Below are 24,097 nucleotides of genomic sequence, written 5' to 3' on the forward strand. Positions count from 1 at the left end.
CAATAGCTACTTTAAATATCAATGGACTAAATGCTCCAATCAAAAGGCATAGAGTGGCCAATGGGATAAAAAATCAAGACCTATATATATGCTGCATACAAGAGACACACTTTAGACCTAAAGACACTCACAAACTGAAAATGAAGGGATGGAAAAAGATACACCATGCAAATGGCAATGAAAAGAAAGCTGGGGTAGCGATACTCATATCAGACAAAATAGACTTTAAAACAAAAACTGTAACAAGAGACAAAGAAGGGCACTACATAATGATAAAGGGAACAATCCAACAAGAGGACATAACACTTGTAAATATCTATGCACCCAACATAGGAGCACTTAAATATACAAAGCAATTATAAACAGACATAAAAGGAGAAATAGACAGCAACACAACAATAGTAGGGAACTTTAACACTCCACTTACACCAATGGCTAGATCACCCAAACAGAAGGTCAATAAGGAAACATTGGCCTTAAATGGCACATTAGACCAGTTGGACTTAGGAGATATATACAGAATATTCCAGCTAAAAACTGCAGAATACATACATTCTTTTCTTTTTTTTCTCCCCGAATCCCCCCAGTACATAGTTTATATTTTAGTTATGGGTCCTTCTAGTTGTGGCATGTGGGATGCCACCTCAGCATGGCCTGATGAGCGGTGCCATGTCCGCACCCAGGATCTGAACCAGCGAAACCCTGGGCTGGTGAAGTGGAGCATGAGAACTTAACCACTCGGCCATGGGGCCAGCCCCCACACATTATTTTCAAATGTACATGGAACATTATCCAAGATAGATCACATATTAGGCCACAAAACAAGTCTCAATAAATTTAAGAAGACTGAAATAATACCAAGCATCTTTTCTGACCACAATGGTATGAAACTAGAAATCAACTACAGGAAGAAAATCGGAAAAGCCACAAATATGTGGAGATTAGACAACATGCTGCTGAACAATTGGCTCAATGAAGAATCAAACGAGAAGTCAAAAAATATCTGGAGACAAATGCAAATGAAAATACATCATGCCAAAATTTATGGGATACAGTAAAAGTGGTTTTAAAAGGGAAGTTTATAGCAATACATGCCTACCTCAACAAATAAGAAAAATCTCAAGTAAACAATCTAACAGTGTACCTAAAGCAACTGGAAAAACAACAAATAAAGCCCAAAATCAGTAGAAGGAAGGAAATAATAAAAATGAGAGCAGAAATAAATGAAATAGAGACTAAAAAAACAATAGAGAAAAAAATCAACGAAACTAAGAGCTGGTTTGTTGAAAAGATAAACAAAACTGACAAGCCTTTGGCTAGACTCACCAAGAAAAAGAGAGAGAAGACTGAAATGAATAAAATCAGAAATAAATGAGGAGAAATTATGACACCTCAGAAACACAAAAGATTATAAGAGAATACTATGAACAGCTATATGCCAACAAATTTGATAACCTAGAAGAAATGGATAAACTCTTAGAATTATATAACCTTCCAAACAGAATCAAGAAGAAACAGACAATTTGAATAGACCAATCACCAGTAAGGAGAGCAAAACAGTAATCAAAAACTTCCCCAAAAATAAAAGTCCAGGACCAGACAGCTTCCCTGGTGAATTCTACCAAACATTCAAAGAAGACTTAATATCTATCCTTCTCAAACTATTTTAAAAAATTTAAGAGGTGGAGAAGCTTTTTAACTCATTCTACAAAACCAACATTACCCTGATACCAAAATCAGACAAGGACAACACACAGAAAAAGAAATTACAGGCCAATATCACTGATGAACATCAATGCAAAAATCCTCAACAAAATACTAGCAAATCAAATATAATAATACATTTAAAAGATCATACACCATGATCAAGTAGGATTTACTCCAGGGATGTAGGGATGGTTCTACATGTGCAAATCAATCAATGTGATACACCACATTAACAAAATGAAGAATAAAAATCACACGATCGTCTCAAAAGATACAGAGAAAGCATATGACAAGATACAGCATCCATTTATGATAAAAACCCCAAATAAAATGGCTATAGAAGGAAAGTACCTCAACATATAAAGGCCATATATGACAAACCCACAGCTAATATCATTCTCAGTGGAGAATACTGAAAACTATCCCTCTAAGAACAGAAACCAGACAAGGATGCCCACTTTCACCATTCTTGTTTAACACAGTATTGGAAGCCCTAGCCAGAGCAATCAGGCAAGAAAAAGAAATAAAAGGGATCCAGATTGGAAAGGAAACTGTCACTATTTGTAGATGACATGATTTTATATACAGAAAACCCTAAAGAATCCACGAAAAAACTTTTAGAAATAATAAATGAATACAGTAAATCTGCAGGATACAAAATCAACATACAAAAATCAGTTGCATTTCTATACACTAACAATGAAGTTGCAGAATGAGAAATTAAGAATACAGTCCCATTTACAACTGCAACAAAAAGAATAAAATAACTAGTAATAAACTTAACCAAAGAGGTAAAAGACCTGTACACGGAAAACTACAAAACATTGTTTTCAGTGTTTTAGAAGACACAAAGAAATGGATGATACTCTGTGCTCTTGGATTGGAAAAATTAACATAGTTAAAAAGTCCATACTTCCTAAAGCAATCTACAGATTCAATGCAAGCCCTATCAAAGTTCAAACGACATTTTTCACAGAAATAGAACAAAGAATCCTAAAATTTATAGGGAACAACAAATGACCCCAAATAGCCAAAGGAATCCTGAGAAAAAAGAAAAAACCTGGAGGAATCAGACTCCCTGACTTCAAAATAAACAAAGCCCTAGTAATCAAAACAGCATGGTACCGACACAAAAACAGACACACAGATCAATGGAACAGAACTGAGAGCCCAAAAATAAACCCACACATCTACAGACAGGGTAATTTTCGACAAGGGAGCCAAGAACATACAATGGAGAAAGGAAAGACTCTTCAATAAATGGCATTGGGAAAACTGGACAGCCACATGCAAAAGAAAGAAAGTAGACCATTATGTTCACCAGACACAAAAATTAACTCAAAATGGATTAAAGACTTGCATGTAAGACCCAAAACCATGAAACTTCTAGAAAACAGAGGCAGTATGCTCTTCAACATCAAATCTTAGCAGCATATTTTCAAGTACCATGTCTGATGGGGCAAGGGAAACAACAGAAAAAATAAGCAAATGGGCCTCCATCAAATAGAAAAGCTTCTGCACAGCAAAGGAAACCATCAACCAAACAAAACGATAACCTAACAATCGGGAGAAGATATTTGCAAACCATACATCTGATAAGGAGTTAATATCCAAAATGTATAAAGAACTCATACATCTCAACAACAAAAAAACTAACTATCCAATTAAAAAATGGGCAAAAGATCTGAACAGACATTTCTCCAAAGAAGATGTACAGATAGCCAACAGGCACATGAAAAGATATTCAACATCACTAATTATCAGGGAAATGCAAATCAAAACTACAATGAAGTATCACCTCATGCCCGTCAGAAGGGCTATAATTAACAAGACAGGAAATAATAAGTGTTAGAGAGGATATGGAGAAAAGGCAACTTTCATACACTGCTGGTGGGAGTGCAAACTAGTGCAGCCACTATAGAAAACAGTATGGAGATTCCTCAAAAAATAAAGACTAGAACTACCATACGATCCAGGTATTCCACTGCTGGGTATTTATCCAAAGAACATGAAAACACGAATGCTTAAAGACATATGCACCCCTATGTTCATTGCAGCATTATTCACAATGGCCAAGACTTGGAAGCAACCTAGGTGCCCATCAAGGGATGAATGGATAAAGATGATGTGTATATATATACAACGGAATACTACTCAATCATAAGAAAGGATGAGAGCTGGCCATTTGTGACAACATGGATGGACCCTGAGGGTATTATGCTAAGCGAAATAAGTCAGAGGGAGAAAGTCAAATACCGTGTGATCTCATTCATAAATAGAAGATTAAAACAGCAAACAACCACATGGAGACAGAGATTGGATTGGTGGTTACCAGAGGGGAAAGAGGGAGGGAGGAGGGCCAAAGGGGTGATTAGGCACATGCGTATGGGGTGATAGACTGTAATTAGTCTTTGGGTGGCAAACATGATGTAATCTACACAGGAATCGAAATATAATGATGTACACCTGAAATTTATATAATGCTACAAACCAATGTTGCCACAACAAAAAAAATAAAATATAAAAAAAAGAAAGAAAGAAACCTGGTTCTCACACCTACAAACAAAATAAGAATCTACTTCATAGGATTGTCATAAGGATTAAATAACGAATTATTCATATAATTGTCATTATGCCTGGCAAGTAATGCTTATTAAATGTTAGCTATTATTTATTATTATAAGGCACTAACAGGTTAAGTAATTTGCTCAAGATCATATGGCTAGTAAAGTGTACCGTCTAGATTTGTACCCAGGATGTATGGCTTCAGATCCTACACTCTAAATCATCAAGTCCTTCTGCCTCCCCTTACCTTGCTGGGATAGTTTCTTAATCTACAATGATGAAGTCAGATCAGACGATACCTAAAGTACCTTCTAGAGCTGACATTTTATTCTACCAGCCTCATGAGCTTCTTTCAGGGCAGCAGTGGGACAAACAACCTTGCTCACACTCCTATGGGCTACCAGGCTAAAGTAGAGAAGTACAGCCTAGGCTTGGGATAGGTCAGAGAAACCATTCCCACATGGAATAATCCATAGGTTAAGTCAGGAATGGGTTCACTGTGAGGCCCCCTTATTATTCCATGGAGTTATATTTGTTTCTAGGAGGCCAGTAGGTCTCCCCACTAGGCCCAGAATTCACTCACATGCTTAAGCTATAATAAGCTGGAAGTCACTTATAAGCCTGCTAAGGAACCAAAATAAGCTCTAAATCTAGAATCTTTAGAACACCATGTGAGTCTTACCCTCTTGGGGGTTAAGGGTCTCTATGAGAACCTAGTAAAAGCTCTCCACCCATCCCTAGAAAAAAATCACCACATGTGCTCACTTAGACATGCAAACACCCACAATTTTACCTGCAATCACAAGGGATTCACAAATTCCCTAAAATCTTTCCCTAGACTTTAAGTATTCCTGAAATAGATCTATCCTGTGCCAGGCTTGTTCTCTCAGGATTCAGAACTGCCCCAAGATCTGGGCTAGGGTTTCTAGGCAGCTGTGTTCAGGAGACAAATCATCTATTGCAACTCAGCATAATTAACCCTGCATAGGAAAGACAAAGGGCCCTGTCATACTCCCCCACACCAACTTGTCACAAGAGAATCCAAACAGAAAAGATCTATAATTTAATCCCAAAACATCAGTGGACGTGAAAAGCAAGACCCCAAAAATACTTCATGCCCCTTTTCTACCTCACACCCATAAAACCACACAGAGCCTTAGAAGAGTTGGAAAAAACAGGTAAAAACATCCTAGTCCCCAGGGCACTGTGCTACTCCTTTTATTCCAAGAAAGGAAATCAGTCAAGATTGCCCATTAGCCTTATTAGATGACTTTCTCCCATATGGGCTTTTGAAAACTGTAGGTTACCAAAGAAACCAGATAACCTCACCCACAACTGAAGAAGTAATCAAAACAGAACATAATATTTTCCCCCAAGAGACTAGTAACAGTCCAAGTGTTGCTGAGGGTCTGGAGGAACACAGAGTCTCCTGTTTAGCTGGCAGGTTTGTAAATCAGTACAGGCTTTGGTTGTGGCAGGATATTCTGACAATTTTTATCAAAAATGTAAAAACATAAACCCTTTGATGCAGCAACTCCCTACAGATATTTCTGCAAAGGTAAGCCAAGACAGACATGTAACCACGTTTAACACAGCATTGTTTACAATGGCCCATGCTGGAAATAAGAAGTCCTGGTTGTTGAGTAAACCAAATAAATGGAATATCCTGTAGCCATTAAAAGATTGTGCTAGATCTGTAAGTGCTGATATGAAAAAAGCTCCAAGACATATTATTAATTGAAAAAAGAAGTGAAGAACAGTGGGTATTATTGTTCCTTTAATCTAAAATTCATAAAGCATACATATACATGCTGGTATATGCACTAAATTATCTTCTGGAAAGACATATGAGAAACTGTTCACTGTAGTTACCTTTAGAGAGAGTGACTAGAGACGAGAAGGAGAAGATCTATACTGATGAACAAATATTTTAAAAACATACAAGTAGGGGCCAGCCTGGTGGCATAGTGGTTAAGTTCTTGCACTCCACTTCAGTGGCCCAGGGTTTGCAGGTTTGGATCCCAGGCGTGGACCTACACACCGCTCATCAAGTCATACTGTGGCGGCGTCCCATATACAAAATAGAGGAAGATTGGCACAAATGTTAGCTCAGGGCCAATCTTCCTCAAGCAAAAAGAGGAGGATTGGCAACAGATGTTAGCTCAGGGCCACTCTTCCACACCAAAAAATCACAAGTAGACAGATAATCTAGCGATGGGTTTTTTGTTTTGTTTTCATTATATTTCTCTGAATAGTAACCTTAAATCTAACAAATGTTACTATAAAAACAAAACAATAATCTCACTTTGAATTTTCTAAAAAGAAAGAAGTCATGTTTAGTGAGAAAACAAGTGAAAAGGGGAGGAGGGTCCACAACGCACAGTAGGAAACTGGTGGAGGAGGTTGAGGGAAATCGGTAAGAGAATTAAAACACTCAACCCCCTCTTCTTTCAAGACACTGCTGACACCATGAACTACTCAAGCTTTCCTCTGGGGATGAATAGCTCAGAGCCCCACTCCAGTTGCCAGCTATTCATTACAATTGTAAGTATGGGAGAGAGAAGTTTGGGAGAAAGCTGGCGTAGTTAGTCCAAATCCTGCCTTTCGTGATATGGATGAGGCAGAACAGTTGTTCTTAAAGAGCCCGAAGTGGCAGAGAATGCTAAAGCTGAACACAGCAGACTGTCTTCCTGGCAGCAAACAAGCCTTCTTAAGCACACAGTGCAAAGGCACCACAGGGGTCCTGCCACTACACGCGTTTCAGCAGCATGGAAAAGCAAGAGCCAGGTACAGACACAATAGAGAGGGTGGGAGAAATCTCTGCTGCCCTACAGAAGGAGCCCTGCTCAACACCAGGGACACTCCTCTGGGCTGTGCAGATCTGCTGCAACGGTTCCAACCCCTCTGACTGCCCCATGGAGAGAATCAGCTAGGACTAGAAACCACCAAGGAAGATAATCCTCTCTACTTTATTGCCCTTTCATCTGAGGCCCATGAAATAAATCATAACCTCGCTTACTCTTCATGATGTTCTTCTGCAATATTGCCATACAAAGTGGGAAGTTACCTCCATGTAGAATCTGCAGAGGAGTTGTCAATGTATGTAAGTCTTTCATAAAGCAACGCTAGCTTTATGTACAGGTGCCACAAAAGGTCATCCCTCCCCCATAGGATTTAAGGGACATGAAAGAGTCCCCTAGCTGCCCCCATCCACACATTTCCCTTAATGATGCCTACAACGGCCCCACTAGTGATTCATACCATCGGTTCAGGACTGTCCTTAGTGTACTCAGTGGCTCTTAATCTTTATTGTTTAGTCACTGGTCCTTCTGAGAAACCAAAGAAAGCAAACAAACTCTGTTCTCAGAAAAATGCAGTTAGATGAATACACAATATAATTTCCATACAAATTTGGGGTTCACAGTTATCCTGAAGCCTATCTAGAGACCCCTTCCCCCCTGGGGTTAAAATCCCTGGTTCAGAGGCCATGAGTTTGTCAAATCTCCCCCACCCCCTCGATCCCCCCACAGGAGCTCCCGTGCATCTGGGGAATGCTGGGCCTAAAGACACAAGGCGGTACTGGAGGGAGGCTCTCACTGCTTCATGTTTCCTAGAACTGACCCTATCTAGAGTCCAGATTACAATTTATGACTCCTCCTCAACAAGGAGTATGGATTTCTCACACTGCCTGTTCCTTGGGAACAGGGCTCCCCCCGGCTTCAGAGGCACCTGAAGATGCCAGGAGATGTCCAACTGAGATCAACTGCTAACCAGGTTCTTACAATCCTTGCTGGCTCATCATATTACCTGACAGTTGAGGCAAAGAAAAGTTTTAACTCCTTATGAATAAGGGGGGCTCACCTCTGAGGTTTTCGAATATCCCAGAGTCCCACTCCTTCCTTTGAATTAGCTGTGGCCAATAACCGGGGCTCCACAGGGTTAAACATGACACTGTGAAAGGCTGATGGATAGTTTGCCAGGCAGAAGGGCTCTGTGAAGAGAGAAATTATGATCAGTTCATCTTGGGAACCTTTGGGCCAGTGGCAGGGAGACATGCAGAAGTATAAACGGAAGTAGAAGTGCCCCCTTTTAATAACCACCCCAATGGGCTGGAACCCCAAGGTAGTATGTCATCCCAGCAGTCACCCTTACTCCCGAGGTCCCCACAAGTCCTAACACACACTTTTTGCTCATAGAAAGTCTGAAAACAGCAACTGGAACACATTTAAACAAACTTTAAGCTATAATAATACTCAGAAATTTATATAGCACCTATTCAGATCCCATGAGGAAACAGAAATTGTCACTGTAAATGGGAAGATAAGTTGTTTTACAGTAAGAAAAACTGAATTTCACATGAAGTGAAAAAATTCACAACCAGTTACTGGTAGGATTATTATACCTTAATCCAAAGGTATTAGTTTTAGAAATTAAAAGTTTTAAAACTACATAAAGACTTAACAAAGACACAGCAAAACAATGGAAAAAATGAAGACAAGGCAAGACAATAGTGCAGTTTTCCCTTCTGATCATATTCTCCCTAACTGAAAAGAAAATGGCCTCAGTCTAGAATTTTATGATTTCACTTCCAGTATTAGAATACTAAAAAACAAACAAACAAAAACCATCTAATACTTGAATTTCTCTTGCATCTAGCCAGCTCCTAATCAACCTCACCCAGAAACCCTCCAGCCCTTTGCATATATTAGCTGGCTCCAGGTGAGGAAGGAATCACTTTGCTACCTGGGAGGACCAACTCCTGTGGAAGCTGTTTAGAAGCAACAGACAGAAAGCGCTCCCCAGACACTTCACAGGCCTCTGGGCAGAGGGGGCGCTTAGTCGTCTAAGCCAGCAGGCAGTTCAGACAAAGGAGAATTTCACCTGCCAAGCACCTGGTGACTCACCCACTGCCACTGCTTGCAGCTACCTTATCTGCCTGACCTTAAGAACAAGCTTCTCTTACAGCTTGAACCACAGTAATGAGCATAGCCCACATATTAAATGCTTGGAATATAGAATAATAAAAAGACCCAGATCCTACCAGACAAGCCAGGCAGGATAGTAACTCTATGAACACAGGTATGACCATGACAAAGCTGTACCAAGTGTTGGGGTGGGGGTAGCACTGAGGGTATGCTGGAGGAAAGAGCCTTTGAAGACAGGCAGAGTGACGGAGAGAAATCTCTTTGCAGGAAATGAGCTGAAAAGATGCATTTCCTGAAGAACTTCAGAGAAATTCAACAAAACAAGTTCTTCATTTTACACTTCAGAGACTTAAAGAGCATATCTGGAGGGGGACCTCACCCAGTAACATCCCTTAAACAAAGTGTATTTGCCATCATTTTAAGTTTCTATACACAGTTAAGATGAGGTTCTGTGGTTCTTTCAGAAAACAAGCCTGAAACTAGGATGCAAGAAAGTGCCTAACACACACCTCCATTCTCTGTAAATAACCAAGAATATGTGCATGTCAGCACTACACACAGAGCTGGCCCACAGTGGATACCCTCCACAGTGAGGCAGCACATCTTCCATTCCTTGGGGCCACTAAACACCAAGATACTGTGGTGTTTACTACAGGTACAAGGGTTTGTGGAGATTCACAGGGGTCTAGAGAAGGACTGGCAAAGGTGCTTCACTTCTGACTACTTTGGGGTAGGACGGGACATCCAGAGACACATATCTATGTCCCCATGTGAGAGTTTCTTCTCCCTTTACATCCCTCCCACCCAGCTTACTCAGGTCATATATTGGATCAGCAAGAACATGACATCAAACTCTTCAACACAATCCCACAGCCTTTTGTACAGGGACCCTACCTCCATGCGGAGACTCCCGGATGTCCCAGATGAGAACTCGGCCATCATCTGAGGAGCTGGCAAAAATATTGTCATTCACTGGGCTCACCGACAAGCCATATACTGCATCTTCATGAGCAAACACATCCAAGGTCTCGCTGCTGAGAGACAGAGAGCAGAGAGAGGCACACAGGCACACACATACATGCAAACGTAGGGCAGAGTCCTAGCCCTCTGCTTCCTAGAGTGGGGTTCTCTTTCATTTCCAGGAGAATGTCAACTAGCTAAACCCAAAGGATATTATATTTCCTAAAAATGTAGATATTCAACTTTTAGGTAAAAAAAACAAAGGACTATTAAAGAGACTTTTTATAGATTTCATGGTAAGTTTGCTTTTTGCACTATTTAAAAGTGACTCAACAGATGAGTTTTTGTGTTTTCACCTACTACCGAACGCATCTGCTTGTGTACAGATTGGGGGGTGGTGCTTGATTTCCAAAAAGCAAGGGAAAGCTTTAAAGCAGCCAGGTCTGATGCCAGTAGGAGTAGAAGAGGGATTTCCTGGCAGTCTGGCATGGTGAATAAGAGCATGGTTCCGGGGGCAGGCTGCCTAAGTTCAGATCGTAGCACCTCCTGACCTTAAGTTACCTAAAATCTCTGTGCCTCCATTTCCTCATCTGTCATTGAGATAAGAGTATCTCCTCATAAAATTATTGTGAAGGTTACATGAATTAATACACACAAAGCACTTGGGACAGTGCCTAGCACATAGTGAGAACTCAACAATATTAGCTATTTATTTTCATTGCTATCATTAAGTATTACATTTCCTTTTCTTCCAACCTCTCCTTTTAAATTTTCACAAAAAACTTTACCTTCAGACCAACTTTGCAAATCATTTTTTTAGTCAAAATTTTATTTCAAAAATATTATAGGAATCTTTTTCAAAAGGAACAGCTGGTTTCATCTTATTTTCTTCAAAAAAAAAACTATTTTGGTCTAAAGAGATATTTGCTTCTCTTCATATGAAAAACAGACTCAGTCACTTTCACATGCCAACAATCTATTTACCTTTCAACATCATGGAGGATAACTTGCTCATCATTTCCTGTAAGAGGAAAAAGCAGATATTTGATAATTCCTGCAAAGTGGTCCCTGTCCACAATAAAATTTAGTATTTTAAAGTTTCCGGGGAAAATATGAACAAAGTCAATGTTAATATAAATCAAGAGTGTTAATACGAAAAAGTTTATAAAAGTAATTTAAGAAGGATAGGTCAGTCTTATAGAGAAATTTAAAAAGCATAATAGTAACTAGGTATAACACAGTACAATTTCTAAAATGTATTATCCAGTGGATGATGTAAAAAAAAACTGTGGCTGTTAAGGAAAAGAGTAAATGATCATGGGAAATCAATTCATTCAGCCAAGCTAGTACTGCTTTTTTTTTTTTTTTAAAGCAAAAGATTCATTAACTGTGAGACCTGAAATAAAATCTGTAACTTTTCTGTGCCTCAGTTTTACAGATATCCTTATCTGTAAAATAGGGATAATAATTGTGCCTCCTGCATATGCATTTGTAAAAGCATTCAGAATAGGGCTGAGCACTTAACAAGCTCTCAGTAAAGGTTTGCTACTAACCACATCCTTTTTTTTTTTAGGAATATTAGCCCTGAGCATCCAGTGCCAATCCTCCTCTTTTTGCTGAGGAAGATTGGCCCTGAGCTAACATCTGTGCACATCTTCCTCTATTTTCTGTGTGAGACACCTGCCACAGCATGGCTTGACAAGCAGTGCATAGGTCCACACCCGGGATAGGAACTGGCAAACCCTGGGCCGCTGAAGCAGAGTGTGCCAAGTTAACTGCTACACCACTGGGCCAGCCCCTATCCCTAGCCTTATGATCTCTTATAGTGTTAAAATTTGATGATTGTGCAATTCTAAATGATAGGAAAGTTTTTATCCACAACTTTTTTCTCTTGAATTTCTCTTTATTCCATCAAGGAATCTAAAAATATTACGTCTATGATATGTGTAGTCCTGCCTTCAAATGGTTTACATGGCCAAAAATTAAAAAGCTGACTATGAAAAGACAGAAAGTAAAAAATTTCCCACTCTATGCTGAAAACACAACCAATAGTCACTTAAATAGAAAGCAACAGCAGTAAAGATGTGGCCCAGGTCATCTTAAAGCCCTGGCTATAACTGTATTGTGGGTGCCTACCAAGTAACTCAAACCCATACTAACGCCTTCTTGATAACAGGCACAGTGCAGGGTGCTGGGGATGTGAGAAGAAAAAGGTTCTGCTTGGTCCCTGAGGAACTCACAATCCAACCGCACAAACAACTAATCACGACAAGACAGGTTATCTTGTAGCGATCTGCTCTACAATGGGAACATAGATAAAGGGGCAATTATTTCCTTCATGAACAGGGTGAAAGTACATGGCAGAAGGAGAGAACGTTTTTACGGGGAAGGAGACATTTGAACAGAAACTCAAAACTTTTACCAATGGAAGACTTAGGGGAACTGGTGGGGACTGGACAATTAATCATGACCCACGAGGAACAGCGTGCACAAAAGGCACGAGGGCACTTAAGATGGCAAGAGGATTAGAGGGCTAGGGCACAAGACGTAAGGAGAGGGAGATGAGGCCAGACTGATACACTGAGGTTTAGACTTTATCCTGTGGACACTGCAGGGTCAAAGGTTCACATGGTTGGACCTTTATTTTTAAAAGAAAACTTGTATAAGCAATGAATTATAAGGAGGGTTAGAGACTGGTAGCAGAAATCACAGAAGGACACTGCAGTAGCCAGGCCAAAGATGTGGACCTGAATCAGGGCAGTGGGTGTAGAAAGAGAACAGAAACTAAAGGATGAGTATGAGAGGCTTTCAAGTCTAGTTGGTGACTAACAAGATGTGTAAATGAAAGAAAGGCAGGTTTGAGGATGACCAAGATTTCTATTAGGCTGAACCAAGTAAAACTTGTCATTTTCGTAAGTTGAAAATGCTTCAGTGTCAGTAGTTTCTTAAAGTTAAACCTAATAACTTAAATAATTGGATGAATGGTGATAATGACTGAGACAGGGAATCCAGGGAACAAGAGGAAATTTTTGTGCAGAAGAGAAAGACTAATAATATTGGTTTTAGACCTACTGCATTTAAATTGCTTTAGGAACACACAGGTAGATATTCAGTGGGGAAATCTACAACACAGAAGAGATCAGGGCTAGAAATTTGGTGGTCAGAAAGGAGTGTAGTTGATGAAAGCCATCACTAAGAGGTTGGTTTGAGCACAAGCCATTCCAATTGCACCCTAACACAATGCTTTCAAACAGGAGCCATCCATGGGTCATAAGATCAATTTGAGTCACAACCAGAATCTTTAAAAATGAAATCGAATAGAATAAACAAAAAAATCAGAGTGTACCACATATAGTAAGGTTCAGCACTATTTCAGATATGTATGTGTGTTTCTGTGTACCACATTGCAATGTGAAAAGTTTTCTACCAAAAGAGAGAGGAAAAGTGTGAGAAAGAAAGAGAGAGGGAAAGAAACAAAGAAAGGGAGGAAGGGAGGGAGGGAAGAGAGAGAGGAAGGAAGGAAAGGAGGAAGGAAGGTAAAAAGAAATCAGTCTAATACATGTGTCTAAACCACAATAATGCAGAGAAGACAAGCTATGGGAAACCAGTAATTCCACAGTTCAATGAAATTAAGAAAAATAAGGAGTTATTTAGCACTCCTTTCTCCAAAATCCCAGCCACAGTGAATTTCACAAAGTGGAAATCTCCCTTCTTCTCACCTCCAGAGAATACTTTGGTGTTCCCACTGTTGAAAGCCAGGCAAAAAATGTTGGAATGATGCTCTCCTTTCAGCTGTATGGGCTTGACTCTGGAGTGGATAGCTTGTTCCATGTGCCATAGCAGAACCCGGCGATCATCTCCTCCTTGAGAGGGGCATAAGAATCTAGGGTTAAAACAGCTGACATTTCAAGGCTGACACTTGGTTTCGCCAGCCTTGAATCCCATCCTTTCTCAAACTGCATCTCCTCAACTCTGTGAGATTCTGGTGGAGCACATAAACCCAGAACTCTACTGCCTTAACCATCAGTTAGACACACGGCCTCTGAGCCATTCACTTATGCCAAGGAATTAAATCTTGAACAAACATACAGAAATGGAAAGGGATAAGCACTAACAGTGACACCCCCAAAGCCACCTTGTTCTGTCTTTCCAGAGACCCAGTTTAAATATTTCTTCATTTGCTATCTAAAATCTTTCCACTAATGTCCCCCTACTTTGTCTAACAGAACTTGAGTTGGTTTCGAGTGCTTGCAACCAAAAAACTCTAAAGGAATATTTCCAGCATACTAGTTTTCAAAGCACTGTCCTTGATGTGATCTCATTAACTATGGAACACTGTACAAATGACATCTAAGGAACTGTCTGTCACAGTAGCAGAATCTAGATAGAACCCAGCTCTCATGAAGCTCAGTCTAGCTCTTTCTTATGCATAATTCTCAATAGTCTGAATTAAATGAGTAATATTACACTGCATAAGCCAGCTCCTGGGGCATGACAACATATCTGTTCTACATATTCTTTATATTTGCAGATGCCTTAAAAATGTCTGGAAGGATGGAAAAGAGACTGTTAATAGTGGTTACTACATCCAGGGAATCGGATTCAAAGAGAGGTAAAGGATAAATTGGAGGGTTTTTACTTTTACTTTATATATTTGGCACTCTTTGGCTTTATAATAGCCTAAAATACATTCCTTTCCTAATAAAAATTTAAGTTAGAACAGCAGCAAACATGGGCAGCAAACCATAGCAAGCTCTATATCTCTACCAACCCTCCTCCATTCAATACAATAGCCAAAAATTATAGTACATCCATATTAGGGCATCCTATGCAGCCATTAAATCAATAAATCTATGGGGCTGGCCCCATGGTATAGCAGTTAAGTCCGGCATACTCTGCTTTGGCGGCCCGGGGTTGGTGAGCCCAGACCCTGAGTGCAGAGCTAGACCACTTGTCAAGCCATGCTGTGGCAGCAACCCACATACAAAATAGAGGAAGACAGGCACAGATGTTAGCTGAGGGCTAATCTTCCTCAAGCAAAAAAAAAAGAGGAAGATTGACAACAGATGTTAGCTCAGAGTGAATCTTTCTCACGAAAAAAAAAATTAATAAATCTATAAGAACTAACTCGGAAAGATGACCAAAGGTCTTTATTAAGGGGAAAAATAAGGTGTGAAACAGATGTGTACCAACAACCATTTGTGTAAAACAAATTTTTTAAAAGCTCCATGACAACAGGAATCTTGTCAATTTTGTTCACTGTGGAGTTCCCAGACCCAAAGTATGGACATTGAATGAATATGTTTATACTTACCTATGTTTACTTGCATTTGAATATCCAGGGGCTATAAAATAAGTTGTTTATAGTGGACACCATCTCTAGGCTAAGGTTGTTGGGAGATTTTTTCTGTGTGTGTGGTAAAATATATATAAAATGAAATTTACCATTTTAACTTTTTTTTTTTTTTTTGCTGAGGAAGATTTGCCCCAAGCTAACACCTGTGCCAATCTTCCTCTATTTTGTATGTGGGTCACCAGCACAGCATGGCTGCCAATGAATGGTGTAGATCTGTGCCCAGCAACCAAACCCAGGCTGCCAAAGTGGAGCGTGCAGAACTCAACCACTAGGCCACAGGGCCAGATCCCCATTTTAACCATTTTTGAGTGTACGATTCAGTGGCATTAAGTATATTCACATTGTTGTGCAACCATCAGCATTATCCATCTCCAGAACTTTTCCATCATCCCAAACTGAAACTCTGTACCCAACAAACAACAACTTCCCCTAGCCCCTAGTAACCACCATTCTCCTTTCTGCCTCTACGAATTTGACTACTCTAGGTACCTCATATAAGTGGAAACATATAATATTTGCCCCTTTGTATCTGGCTTATTCACTTAAAATAACGTCTTCAAGGTTCATCCATATTATAGCATGTATTAGAATTTCATTCCTTTTTAAGGCTAAATAATATTTCACTCTGTGTGTGTGTGTGTGTGTGTACCATATTCTCACTCAGACACACCACATTTTGTTTATCCATTCACCCATCAATGATGGACATTTGGGTTGTGTCCACCTTTTGGCTATTGTGAATAATGTTGCTAAGAACAATTGTACAAGTATCTGTTCAAGTTCCTGCTTTCAATTCTTTTGTTGGGAAACTTTTACATTGCAATTTTTACTTTGTATCTTTCTGTATTACTTGACTTTTTTGCCATAAACACATATCTGTTTATTAAAAAAAAAATTAATAGAAGATATAGTAGCCAAACATACTTATTCTCCCTCCCCTAGAAAGAAGTTGCCTTTGCTCCTTGAGTTCCTTTGTTTCCTGAGTTCGTTCTTTCTTCCATTGTTGGTCAAAATCAGGTTCTGTGTCCTCCTCTGAAGTATTTCATTGTCCACTGGATTGATCCCTTAAGTGTGTCCCTCAGTGTTCTGTGTTTATGATTTGCTTATTTCAACTATGAGTTCCCTGGCCTGGGATGGTTATCTAAATTCTATATATCTTTCAAATTTACCACTTTGTTAAACATCAAGTTAAGGTCAATGAAAACAAGGGTTTGTGTTTTTGTTGATTTTAATGAAAATGACACAAAGGGATTTTTCATCTAAAATAGATTTAGACAGGTTGTGGGCACTTTAGTTCTCCATAGTCTCTACTCTTATTGTTTTCCCCAGCACTGAGGCCACAGGTCAGAGACCTGTCACTGCTTTTGCTACTTTGTCTCTTATATTAGAGAAATATTTCTCTGTACCCAAGTCTCTATCAAAAGTGGAAAATTAAAAGATAGAGAGGCCCTGGGGCCAGCCCTGTGGCCAAGTAGGTAAGTTCCCATGCTCTGTTTCGGCGGCCCAGGGTTCACAGGTTCGGATCCTGGGTGCAGACCTACACATCGCTCATTAAGCCATGCTGTGGTGGCATCCCACATAGAAGAACTAGGATATACAACTATGTACTGGGGCTTTGGTGAGGACAAAAAAAAAGCAAAGGAAGACTGGGAACAGATGTTAACTCAGGGCAAATCTTCCTAGAAAAAAGACAAAGAAAAGATACAGAGGCCCACATCTTTCTTCTACTTACTCATGCTTCTAATCTAAGCTCCCTGTGCCTGAGATTCATCAAACATAAAATGGGGATCATAATAGCTCTACTCTCACGGGTTTTATAGATTATAAAGCCAAGTATAAGAGAGTTAAGTAACTTTCCAAGGTCACACAGTAAGTAAAGTGGTTAAGCTAAGATTCAAAAGCAAGCAGTTAAGATTCCATAGCCCCTACTCTTAACCACTACTCTAGATTGCTAGCCTTATAGAACAAAAAATGAACCATAACTGACAAAGCAAATTCATCTAGTGGACTATTAAAGGGATTCTCCGCCTTGGTAACCTAACTCAAAAAATGTGCAGGTAAGAATAAAACAAGAGGGGCTGGCCCTGTGGCCAAGCAGTTAAGTTCGCGTGCTCTGCTGCAAGCGGCCCAGTGTTTCATTGGTTCAAATCCTGGGCACGGACATGGCACTGCTCATCAAACCACGCTGAGGCAGCGTCCCACATGCCACAACTAGAAGGACCCACAACGAAGAATATACAACTACGTATCAGGGGGCTTTGGGGAGAAAAAGGAAAAAAATAAAATCTTTAAAAAAAAAGAATAAAACAAGAGAGCACAGGAATGAAAACAGAAGCTGACTTAACCGGAGTAAACTGAGGGATCAGGGGCAGGAACCAGGAAAGGATCGCCTGAAATTATAAAGATTCTAGCAGTGCACAAAACTGATAATGGTTTAATTTCTAGACTATATAAAGAGTTGCTACAAATGAATTTTTTAAACCACTAGGAAAAGAGGCAAATATGACAACTTACAGAAGAGGAAACCAAAACAACCAACAGATATTACAGATCATCTCAGCCTTGGTAGTAACAAGGAAAATGTAAATTATAATTTAGATATGTTCTTACAAAGTGGCACAAGGGAATGTACAAGATGTTCACCGCATCACTGTTCATAATAGGAAAAAAATGTAGGCAATATAAATATCCATCAATGTATAAATTGATAAATTCCCTTGGAATACAAATACAAATGAAATCTAAACCCAATGGAACATCATACAGCAGTTAAAATGAACTACAGATACATGTACCAACATAACTAAATCTTGAAAACCTAATAGTAAGTAATAAAAGCAAGTTTCAGAAGGATAGGTAAAGGATATCATTAAATATGCATTTTTAAATATACAAAACAATACCATATATTATTTATGGATAAATGCACATATAGTAAAAGGGGACTTCAATTGTATCTGTAAAATTTTGTTTCTTTTTAAAAAATAGATGGGAAACAAATTTAACAAACTGTCAACATTTTGTCAAATCCAAGTGATGTTTCTCTACTTTTCTTCATGTTTAAATATTTCATGATATTGAGGGAGTATTGTTACATCTGTTAGGTATATTAACGGCATTATGGTCATGTTAAAAAAGAAAAAAGTCCTTATCAGTTAGGGATGCATACTGAAGTAGGTGAAATGGTATATGTCTCGAATTTCCTTTAAAATATTCCAGGAAGAGTATGTGGAGAAAAGGGAACCCTCATACACTGTTGGTAGGAAAGTAAATTGGTATAGCCACTGTGGAAAACAGTATGGAGATTCCTCAAAAAATTGAAAATAGAACTACCATATGGTCCAGCTATTCTACATCTGGGTATTTACCCAAAGAACATGAAAACACTAATTTGAAATGATATATGCACCCCTCATGTTCAGTGCAGCATTATTCACAAAAGCCAAGATGTGGAAGCAACCTAAGCGCCCATCAACAGATGAATGGATAAAGAAGATGTGGTGTATGTATATACATACACACACACACACATATATATATAATGGAATACTACTCAGCCATAAAAAGATTAAATCTTGCCATTTGCGACAACATGGATGGAACTTGAGGGTATTATGCTAAGCGAAATAAGTCAGATGGAGACAGACAAAAACCATATGACTTCACTCATATGTGGAAGATAATAAACAAAACAAACACAGATACAGAGAACAGATTGGTGTTACCAGAGGGAAAGGCCAGGAGGGAGAGGGCAAAAGGGGTAAAGGGGCACATGTGTATGCTGACAGACAGCAACTAGACTTTTGGTGGTGAACGTAATACAGTCTATACAGAAGTCGAAATATAACGATGTACACTTGAAATTTATATAATGTTATAAACCCAACTTACCTCAATAAAAAATAAAGAAATAAAATAACTTATTCCAGGAAAAGAAAAGGTAGGGGCGATAGGTGATTGATAAAATGTTGAGAACTGTGGTAGATGTGTACACCATACTTTTGTGTATGCTTGAACAATTCCATAAAATAAAATATTTTGGATTTTTCTAAATGTTCACAATAGAAAAAGAAAAAAGAAAACAGACCCTCCAGGATGGGCTGGGATACTCATAGCCAAGAAATAGAACAAGTGAGGGCACCTCTATATTTATTCACTAAGACCTACGCCAGGCAGCACAATATCTCTTGAATAGGGGCAGCTTAAAAAAAAAGTTTCAATAAAAACAAAGACAGTATATCTATATCTACGCATTCAAAGTCATAACCATTCTCAGCCAAGGGTCTTCCCCCACCACCTAGATGACATTATCTTTAATGTTCATTCTAGGCATTTATGGGATGATTTAATTTTGCCAAATAAATACTTAGTAATTTGAAACGCATGATTATTTGTAGAGTGCCTTGGGGTCACTTAAAACGACATGTTCTTAGTACCTAACATAATGATGATAGCCCAAGTACACGGGAGACTGGAATCACTGAGACAAATTATCGCTATGGCATGACTTGCTTCTTCTCCTTTGCCCTCAAGGTTAGTGTCAGAAGATGTAAGGTGCACCCCCACACACATTTCCTTAAGCAAAGTATTAAGAGCCTTGTGCGAAGACAACACTTTTCAACCATGTGTTGGCAAAAACACAATGCAAACTGAGGTGCAAACTGAGGCACAATCTGAAATTGTTGGGCTGCTTTTAAGCCAGTAGAGGGAGCAGAACAGCTGTGCCCAAATCTCTGACCCCTAAAAGCAAAGGAGGGTGGGTGAAGCAGGATGAATCAACTTAGAATGTGAAAAAAGCTCTCTAGTCAATTCAAAAAAGCAGAGATTTATTGTACAGTTCCACACAGAAAGACAGTCCAACCTGCAAGTAATCCACGGGAAGGGTATGATCCTTTAAACCAGCTCTGTGAGCCTGGCAATTGGATGTTGACCCCAGCCTCTCTGGGGCACCTCAGGGACCTCGTACAAAGGGGAGGCCTCTCTGCTCTGCACCACTGCCAGGCAAGGGACAAGCAGAGGCCAGGCCTTCCAAGCTTGGTTTCTTCACAAACAATTGCTTAGCTTCAATTCATGTGAGAACCCCAAAAGAACATAGCTACTCTGATGCTGGTCATTTTCGGTTGATTTAATTCTGCACTAAACTCACTCATCCTAAAATGCACTATAATTACATTGTGGCAGTGGCTCTGTAAAAGTTATATTTAAAGAGTACTCTTTCCCAATGGGTCCTGAGCTATAGGCAGAAACTATGTAGGACCTCACACCATACTATAACAAAGGTAATTATTTAACATTCTTCTTATTTTATAGCCCGGAATAGCTGAGGCACAGAAGGAAAGAACTTGTTTTAGGCTTCCTCAGAAAGTCAGCCAAGCACAGGACAGGACTGAGACAACACTCTGGCACTCAGGATCAAATGCTCCTGCAGCACAACACTATTTGAAGAGAAAGAGACTAAATCATTCAAATGTCTATCAATAGAGGTCGTTAAAATTATTGTTCAGTGAAATAAACCAAACACAAAAGGGCAAATACTGTATGATTCCATTCATGTGAGGTACCTGGAGTGGTCCAGTTCATAGAGACAGAAAGTTGAATGGGGGCTGCCAGGGGCTGAGGGGAGGCCACAAGGAGTTGTTGTTTAATGGGGACAGAGTTTCATTTTTGCAAGATGAAAAAGTTCTGGAGATGGGTGGTGGCAATGGTTGCACAACAATGCGAATGCTATTGAACAATACACTTAAAAATGGTTAAAATGGTAAATTCTGGGGCCAGGCCCGTGGCCGAGTGGTTAAGTTCACATACTTTCCTTCGGCAGCCCAGGGTTTTGCTGGTTCGGATCCTGGGCGCGAACATGGCACTGCTCGTCAGGCCATGCTGAAGCGGCATCCCACATATCACAACCAGAAGGACCCACAACTAAAATATACAACTATGTCCTGGGGGGCTTTGGGGAGAAAAAGCAGGAAAAAAAAGATTGGCAACAGTTGTTAGCTCAGGTGCCAATCTTAAAAACAATTAAAAAAAGGTATATTCTGTGTTATGTATATTTTACCACAAATAAAAAATGCAAAACAAGTTTATTGTTCATATATGTACCATGTATTATGCAGCCAAAAAAAAAGGCATGAGGCAGCTCTACATGTACTGACATGCACTAATCACTAAGATAGAAAGTGTCTGAAGTGTCAGTGACAGTATTAACTATTCAAAAGATTATTTTCTTTTAAAAAATGGCTCAATGGGATTAGATCCTGAGCTTCGGGTTTCCTCTTTGATAGGCAGTGAAGGTGGTGCTACAGAAGGGACAGGAAGTGCCAGCACTGGAATAAAAGGGCCTGGATTCAAATCCCGGTTTCACCATCCATGTGTCCTTGGAGAAGCTGTTCTACTTCTCTAGCCTCAATTTTATGACTGTAAAATGAAGAAAACACCACTATTTCTGTGTCCTGAGATAATATATATAAAAGTACTTAGTCTGGTGCGTCATGTGTTAGGTATACACACCACTCAAAGTGTCCTAGTTTCTCCTAAGCATCCTCCATGAATTTGTCCTAATCTTTCAAACTCTTGTTTTGGAATATGAATAGCATGATACATTTTAATAAAACAAAAATATATACAAATTTGTACATGGAAGAGCAGATGCAAAATGGTTAATGGAGGTTACCTCTTGGGGATAGTAATTTTATTTAACACTCATATTGCTGGAGTTTTGTTGTTGGTTTTTTTAACTTGCAAAGACTAAAGGAAAATCATTCTCAGCCTATTTATTCCTTCTTTTCAGTGTGTATAATCGCCACTCTGAAGCCAAACCTCCTTTCGTGTCAACCACACCTCTGCTGAGCTCTAAGAGGCAGCACCGAGAGACAGAGGCAGAGCCTGTGGGCCACACAGCTGAGCTACATCAGTGAATGGAAAATAAGTCTGTTTTGTTATTTTTTCAAAGTTGAAAATAATCAACATTTGTATAGAAGTTCATTTACGTACATCTTTACTTGTGAGGTAAGGATTATACAGAGTCTTTTTCCAGATGAGGATCAGAGAGAGGTAATGGCTTGCTTGCTAATAATCCAAGGAGCTAGGCCGAGTGCCTAAAACCAACTTGTATGCCTTCTACCAAAGTGCAGAGGCCAGAACACTACTTAGAATTCCAAGAGAGGACGTCCCACAGCTCTACACAGGACAGAAAAGCATTTTCCAATTTGTCTCCAGCTTTTCTTCCCTAGAGATGCCTAGCATTTTGCTGTTTCTTTTTTTAAAATCATTTTTAAGTGAGGAGTTTTGTGGCATTAAGTACATTCACATTTTCACACTGCTGTGCAACCATTACCACCATCCATCTCCAGAACTTTTCATCTTCCCCAAATGAAATTCTGTACCCATTAAATAACTCCTTTCCATTCTTGCCTCCTCTCCACCCCTGGCAACCATCGTTCACAATACTTCTGTCGCTACGTATTTGACTACTCTACATACCTCATATAAACAGACTCATACAATATTTGTCCTTTTAGGACTGATTTATTTCATTTAGCATAATATCTTCAAGGCTCATCCATGTTGTAGCATGCGTCAGAATCTCCATTTTTAAGACTGAATAATATTCTATTGCATGTGTGTATCACACTTTGTTTATCCATTCATCTGTTGATGGACACTTCGGTTTCTCTCACTTTTTGGCTATTGTGAATAATGCTGTTATGAATATGGTATACAAATATCTGTTCGAATCTCTGCTTTCAATTCTTTTGGGCATACACCCAGAAATAAAATTCCTGGACCTTATGGTAATTCTATGTTTAATTTTCTGAGGAACTGCCATACTGTTTTCCACAGGGGCTGTACCATTCTACATTTCTCACCAACAAGGCACAAGGGTTCCAATATCTCTACATTCTTACCAACACTTGTTATTTTCTGTTTGTTTGGGTTTTTTTAATAAAAGCTATCCTAGGGGCTGGCCTGGTGGCATAGTGGTTGGGTTTGTGCACTCCACTTCAGCAGCCCAGGGGTCATGGGTTCAGATCCTGGGCACGGACTTGCACACCACTCATCAAGCCATGCTGTCGCAGCATCCCACATACAACACAGAGGAAGACTGGCACAGATGTTAGCTCAGCGACAATCTTCCTCAAGGAAAAAGAGGAAGACTGGCAACAGATGTTCGCTCAGGGCCAATCTTCCTCACCAAAAAAAAAAAAGTTATCCTAGTAGGTGTGAAATGTTTGCCAGCCTTTTTGACTTTCAAATAATAGTCCAAAATGACTCTCAAGTCCTTATATTGAATATCTTGAAGCACATGATTCTACAAATAGTGTATGATTTTTCTTTATGTATTATTTTATGCTTACCTACTACGAAATTTTACCACTTTTCTGCTCACTTCACCCACACAAAAAGAGTTGCTTGCAGTTTATCCCCATGGGTTTGGCATTTCATTACCTGAAGGAACTAATGTCCTATATAAATTTGGGATATCTATATGTATTCTTTCTTCAAATCACTTACAAAAATAATTAAGAGCACTAATCTCTATTTACTTAAGCCTGCCACTTCTGCAATGACACTTATTTCAGAGGTG

General features: G+C 39.4%; 1 protein-coding gene across 7 annotated transcripts in view; it reads right to left on the reverse strand.

Annotated features, from left to right (window-relative positions):
- Positions 1 to 24,097, reverse strand: part of DCAF5 (DDB1 and CUL4 associated factor 5) — a 112,741-nt gene that overhangs the window by 69,499 nt on the left and 19,145 nt on the right. For 4 of the 7 annotated variants that reach the window (XM_070594128.1, XM_070594124.1, XM_070594125.1 and 1 more), the window contains exons 2-5: positions 13,877 to 14,020; positions 11,142 to 11,178; positions 10,092 to 10,231; positions 8,134 to 8,263 (exon numbers count right to left, since the gene is read on the reverse strand). In XM_070594128.1, coding sequence (XP_070450229.1) covers positions 8,134 to 8,263; positions 10,092 to 10,231; positions 11,142 to 11,178; positions 13,877 to 14,020 — 451 coding nt within the window. The remainder of the gene's footprint in view (positions 1 to 8,133; positions 8,264 to 10,091; positions 10,232 to 11,141; positions 11,179 to 13,876; positions 14,021 to 24,097) is intronic. The other 3 variants (XM_070594126.1, XM_070594123.1, XM_070594127.1) reach the window with 1 other exon arrangement.

Source organism: Equus przewalskii, chromosome 25, assembly GCF_037783145.1.
Source record: "Equus przewalskii isolate Varuska chromosome 25, EquPr2, whole genome shotgun sequence".
Taxonomy (NCBI): domain Eukaryota; kingdom Metazoa; phylum Chordata; class Mammalia; order Perissodactyla; family Equidae; genus Equus; species Equus przewalskii.